General features: G+C 37.7%; 1 protein-coding gene across 1 annotated transcript in view; it reads right to left on the bottom strand.

The window, feature by feature from the left end:
- Positions 1 to 589: 589 nt before the first annotated feature.
- Positions 590 to 6,773, bottom strand: part of gfer (growth factor, augmenter of liver regeneration (ERV1 homolog, S. cerevisiae)) — a 77,959-nt gene continuing 71,775 nt past the window's right edge. The window contains exon 3 of the mRNA XM_048609413.1: positions 590 to 5,067. Within this exon, the coding sequence (XP_048465370.1) occupies positions 4,905 to 5,067 (163 nt within the window). The 3' untranslated portion in view covers positions 590 to 4,904. The remainder of the gene's footprint in view (positions 5,068 to 6,773) is intronic.

Raw genomic sequence — 6,773 nt, 5'->3', positions numbered from 1 at the left:
TCATTCCACATACAAACCATGCTGTGTGGAAACTTTCAGAGGAAGTGGTAGGGGCAGGTACAGTTACAACATTTGAAAGTCATTTGGAAAGGTTTATGATTATGAGAAGTTTAGAGGGATATGGGCCAAACGCAGGCAAATGGGACTAGTTTAGTTTGGGAAACTTGGTCAGCATGGACGAGTTGGACCGAAGGGTCAGTTTCTGTGCTGTATGACTAAGTCTATTATGTGGCATTTTATCAAACAACTTTGAAAATTTCCTTCTAACTGTACCACCTTCATCAATAATAAACTGTATATGACCTCTGACTTGGCCTCCTCCTTTGTACTTTTAAACAACGATTGCCAATCCGTTCTCATCGCGAATCTGTTGTTTTCTAGACACTGACAAAAGTTTCCACTTGATGCACAAGACTTAATTCCATCCAATGGAGATGTTAGTTTTAATTACTCGATTGTCGCAAAGTTTCTATTATCACTGGATCAAAATTTTGGAACTTGCTGCCTAATAGCAATGGGAGGAGACCTCAGACTGTTGAGGTTAGCCGGAATTGTACGTAACTCCTTCTGACAGAGACGAGTCAAATACTAAGGACTTGTTGAACATTATCTTTATTCAATAGCTGGAACCAAATAAATAATCATAAGTGACATTGACACGTTCAATGATTTCCAACACATCTGCTTATGACATGGGATATAAATATAAAGAAATATTCTTATTCATTTTCACACCTGCTAAACGATCCAAAAATGTGCTCACAATTAAGATGACACAGGACTTGTTCAAAAAGGAGCAGAAATGAAAGCACTTCTGTCATTATTTCAATGGCTGTCATTTCTCATCCCTTTTAATTACTTAAGGTAGGTCTCCTGTTCTTTGGTGGTAGTATGGTTGCTAAGGAACAATCTGCGTAGGTGAAACAAAATTATTACAATAACTACATCACACAGCCTATTGTTACAATCATTCATGAAATAGAAACTGTTCAGCAGAAAATTTATTTAATCTGCAATACTTTGAGTGAACAATTGTCTCCCTGATATAATTTCCAACACGGTCTTCCTCTTTGGATCTTCAAATCATCATTGTCAATCTGCCTAGTGAATAAATTCTGTTTTCCTGTTGCTGTAAAACCTGTTACCATCCAATACAACCATTGTTTCCTCTGGTGGAGATTTCATTTTTAATTGTGATTATTTTGAATTAAATATGACAAAGAAAGGATTTTTAATGTTGTTACGTGAGCTGTCTCTCAGTTTCCTGTAAAGACGAGCAAATGCCAACTCAAAACATTGTCTTGCCAGGAATGCAGAAATAAATACATAGTTTTATATATAAAATATTCCATTACCATTGTCGCATCAAAATCTTGACTAATAGCACTCTGGATGAAACTGCACAACAGTCTGCAGTGATGTGAGATGGCCAAACAACACCCTTGTCAGGAAAATTAGGGTGTAAGTATTACATTACACGAAGCATGACTTTTTTTTTAAATATAAAAACCTTCTGAATGTAACATGTAGGAATGAGAAAAGAAACTAGACAAGACAAACCCTGCAAAACAAAAATTGGAGGATTAAAAAAAAGAACGAAATGGAATCAAATGTAATTGAAGGCTATTGAACTCAACTTTGAGTCCAGAAAGCTGTAGAGTGCTGAACTTGTTCTGGGTTATGTTGTCGAGTTTATTCAGTTGAAAACCCCATTTCACAGTCAAGCATTTACCTTTCCTATTTGGCACAACATAATAGAGCAATCCATAAGGAAAAAAGACTGGTCTCCCAACTCAGAACAAAGAGCTGGTGACATTCAGCTTCAAAATGAGTCCCAGAGATGGTCTTAGGATATATACAACACAGCTAAACAGGCCACATAAATAAACCTCAAAAAGATATCCAGATACACCCAAGGGAACAGTTATGGGGTTATGAAGAATTTAAAGAGGGCAGTCAATGGCTGTATGTTTGAGGCACAGATATTGGGGCTTATTTAAGAATCAGCTAAGTAGGGAAAAGAGTTGGCTTTCCAAAAGAGGAAGATCAAATAAAACTGTCCATCTGGTAATCTTAAATTCATAATCTAGCATACTAAATTTAAACAGCATTATTTCAATTATTTACACCTCAAATCAAAATCTTGGAAAAATGGTCTCATTGTAAGTAGCTGTTATTTGAACAAATAAAACCTGTTATTCTATTTTTAAAAAAACTCTCATTTGCTAAGGTAGATTTTAGAATGGAAACAGTAGAAGAAATTGCGAATGTATTGGCTGTTGTAGACTGGGTTTCTCTCACATCACACTGTACAGAATCTGGCGTGATAGGTACATTATTGTATATGAACAATATAATTATTAAAGTTAGTCATTTGCAGATAGGCTACCCTTGATGTTTCTTATATAATGACAAATCCAGAACATGTACAAGGACTTTTTGCAAAAAAGTAAACATCCCGTCCAAATATTACAGTATGTTCAAGTATCACAGCAGTAACAAGAATTTGTTTGCATGCAATTGCTTCTATCATTTAGACTTTGTGCTCACTTCTTCAAAATTAGTGCAATATTAAATATCTTACTTCGGTTTGCCTTAAACACATTGACTATTCAAAACTCTTGTAAGAAATTCCAGTTGTAGGCTTATGATCAACATAGACGGGTACTCCAGAAGATACACAAAGATAAAAAAGTACTTTTAAGTTGATGCAGAAAGAACAAGGTAATGCAGTGACTGAAGCCTAGTACTCAAGAATGCCATAGTACGGAGTGCAGAATGCCAAACCTTTCAGTACTTTAGCAACTTTGAACTCAGCAATAGTGAATTCCCTTAAATGATGGACCAGCATTCAAAACTGAGATTGACAGCTTTTCTCCCACATCCTAAATTGGGAGTTATAGTGAACACCAATGAACATTGAGTTCCCACAATCTAATCACTTGATTTAAAATGGAGGGACATGTATTTTTAACTGCACATTATAGGGTCTCTTCAATATATCAAATGGCAACAGTTCTTCAGCTCCCCCATATTGCTTAGAATATTTAAATGCCTTCTCTACCACCAAGTCCAGTGGCAATCTCATAAGATGTACTGTCTAAGCCAGTCAATGCCTCATGGTAAATGACCAACTCTCCTACACACTTTCCTGCTTATATATATATTAGTTAATATATAAAACGTAGGCAGACTATCAGCTAAAAAGGTATCCACTATATTATCAAATAGCACATTTCCACTCTCAGTGTGCTTCAGGCACCGATTGAGAGTGGTGCTCAGTTGTCATATTTAACAGAGAGCAATTCAGCTAATTCATCAAGATAATGTGCACATATCTAGACTCAACACAACGTAACTCGTGACAAACAAACAAATTCACAAAATAACTACAAATTAAAAGCCTTTTAGCAGTTGAAAACAACATGCTATACGTAATTACCAGTAAATATCTACAGCTGCAGCGTACACAGCTTTGCATATTTTTACAAAATAATTTTAAATTTTATTAATTTCCTGCACCCACAGCTGGGGACTCAAAATGACTGATTTTTAACAGCCAGTGTGTTGTAGAGTGTACTTCCTCCCAGAAATGAAACTTTACAACAGTAGGATGCTACATATAGACCTTAGGGACACATTAAGTATGGTCATTTAAAGAAATAATCTTTTGATGATGATTGATAGCTGAGTTATTCAAACTCCCAATCTTAGCAGATACTCTACAACCAGCCCAGTTAAGTTGCATTTGTATAAATTTAGTGCAAATACCTTATTGCAACTTGTCTGAGTTTTATATAAGTCCTCCATTCCTTTGTTTTAACATTATCCCATTATATCTGTAGTGTCTTTCAGCTGTGAAAATAAGGTACAGTATTCAGATGAAAGCTTCTGGAAGTGTAGCCTGCCATTAAGGATCATCATCTGTGTCATCACAAGGCATATTTCAGACGTATATTCTTCAAGTCATATAGTTACTCATAAAATCTTGGAATGAATCTAAAAATGTCTTTGATAGTTTAGAACTGTTAATGCAATGGCAGGCAATGTGAAGTTGGTGTGATAGATGACAGATAATGCATAAATTGCACAATTCACATATTGCAATGTAAATGCATATTGCAATGTCTTAATTGCTTTTCAGTGCAATCACAAACATATCTAATTGTAACGCCAACATTAACTGTCACATATAATCCATGGCGTCCAAGACCAGGCTTGAAAATGTATTAGTACAGATGTAAAATAGTTGCACTAAATGTCATTCTTTGTGGGGAAAAAACCTTATTCAATTGATGCAATTTGTTTCTGTTTGCTGTTGATTGTGTCATTTCACAGAGATCAAAATTACTTTATCCCAACTATTGCAGATTTACTAATTAATTGGCATTTTATAAATACCCTTTGACAGGTATACTGAAAGTTAATTACCCAATGCTTGGTTTATTAGTGCTCGGCCAAGTAAAGATATTTGTGATTCTCCCCGTGCCAATGTAACTCAGTATTACCTGTTTAACATCAAAATTAAACCAAATATTCGAAATTATCACTTCAGTTGGATGGAGACATTTTCAAATATCAGGAAGAAGCGAGACTTTGCCACAGAAACAAATCACTATCCTGAAGCAACTGCACCCCCTAGAGGATAAAGAGATAAGAGCAAATATTTAAAGTGAAATTATTCCTTTACCAGTCTCCCATGTTTCCAGGTGAGGGAGCGTGTTGAGAGATCATCGGTATTAATTTGAGAATAGTGAGGCAAGAATGTAGAAATAAGTGGGGAAAATTAAGGTAACATATTTTGTAATTTCAACATAATCAAACCGAGTAAACAGCATGTTGTCAAGATCAGGGAGAAAAATATCAAGTAGGTCAGAGTCAAAATAAAATGAGAACTTTTTAAATCAATCACATGAACCATCTTTCCATCCATCCCTCCATCGCTCATCCACCTTTGAGCAGTCAAATTCTGGTTTTCCTATTCGCTTGCTAATGTCATTATGGAGAAGGCACATCCACTGCGAAAGTTTGTATCTGTTGCTGGTGTCTGGAGGCATTGTCTTCAGTCTATCGTAGTGGAAGAACAAGACTAGCATCATGCAAGGATTCCAAAATAAAGTTTGCTAAATGTTTCACTGTGCAAAGTCTCTATGTCAATTTGCCTTGACACCGCTACACTGCATAGAAGCAATCCTGCAGAGCTTGCTAATGTGAACCAGAGAACCACATCACTTTTTTTCAGAGGAATAGTACTGGTCAATCAGATAGATAATCAAAAGAAAAGCAGTCACATTGTATCATGCAGCTCCCTTCCTGCCACCACCAAATTCAGAGCCACCAGCTTTTCCATTTATATAACACAGCCTCTATTGGCCAAATGTCAACCATCAGGCTACATCAAACAGCATTCACCTCACAACCACTCCATTACCTCTCTTAAGCATCAGCCTCCAACAAACCACATCACCCACAAGTTACTTATGTGCATTTTATAAATGTAACTGTTTCAGATACGCAGCAATCCCATCACATCGGTGCAAAGGATTCTGGAATCATGGGGGTGGGCATGCTGAACCATAGCTGCAGCTGCAGTATTTTTCATTTGTTTTCACTGCCATTTCCATTGCATGGAGAGAGAGAAAAACAGCCAGGGACTGGATTATTATTGCTATCCAGCACCCAGGATCAGAGGGACCATGGTGTCCGTGTCTATCGGTCGCTTAAGGAAGCAGAACATAGATAAAGTGGCTATGAAAGCTTGAGATACTTGCCTTTATTAGCCAAGAGTTTAAGAGCAGAAAGATTATGCCAGAACTGTATAAAACGTTGGGCGGACCATAGCCAGATTATTGCGTGCAGTTCTGAAATCTACATTATAAGAGGGACGTGATTGAACTGGAGAGCATGCAGAGATTTACCAGGTTATTGTCTGGGCTGGAGAGTTTCAGTAATGAGAGATTGGACAGACTGGGGTTATTTTCCTTATAGCAGAAGAGACTGAAGGGTGACACGATTGAGACTTATAACATTAGGGAGGGAATAGACAGGAAGAAACTTTTCCCCTTGGTAGAGGGATCAATGACTGGGGGTAATAGATTTGAGAGAAGGGCCAGAAGGTTGAGGGGGATGTGAGGAACAACTTTTTCACCCAGAGGATGCTGGGAACCTATAAGGGCAGGAGAGGCAGAAACCCTCATAACATTGAAGAATATTTAGATGTGCACGTGCGATGCAAAGGCATACAAGGCTGTGAGCCAAGTGCTGGAAAATGGAATTAGAGTAGTTAGGTGGGTTTTTTTGACCAGACAGACTCAATGGGTCCCATGGGTCTCTTCTTGTGCTGTGGAACTCAATGACTCTAACCACTGCTGGGCAAGCCTGTGTTGTTATCAGGGAAGATTAAATGAGCTGAACTGTGTTTGGCCCTCTGGTGGAACAAAGCACCATTTAGCATTTCAAACCCTGCCACAGCAGATAGTAGAATGTGAATTCAATAACAAATCTGGAATTAAGAATTGATTGCCTGGTTCACTAATGTCCTTTAGGGAAGGAACCTGCCATCCTCACCTGGGTGTGACGTAAATGTGACTGGAGTCCATACAGCAAGTGATTGACTCCTAATGGGCAATTGCAATGCCCACATCCTGTGAATGAATAAAAACATAAACCCCTGGCTTCCTTTCTTGGCAGACATCACTTGACCACACGTCCACTGACTGGGAAAATCTCAAGTTTGCTGAAACCAGCCCTGCTGTACCTGGAGATAGTAAGAA

Source organism: Rhincodon typus, chromosome 21 (genome assembly GCF_021869965.1).
Source record: "Rhincodon typus isolate 14 chromosome 21, sRhiTyp1.1, whole genome shotgun sequence".
NCBI classification, from domain to species: Eukaryota; Metazoa; Chordata; class Chondrichthyes; order Orectolobiformes; family Rhincodontidae; genus Rhincodon; species Rhincodon typus.
This window is presented reverse-complemented; position numbering and strand designations above follow the sequence as displayed.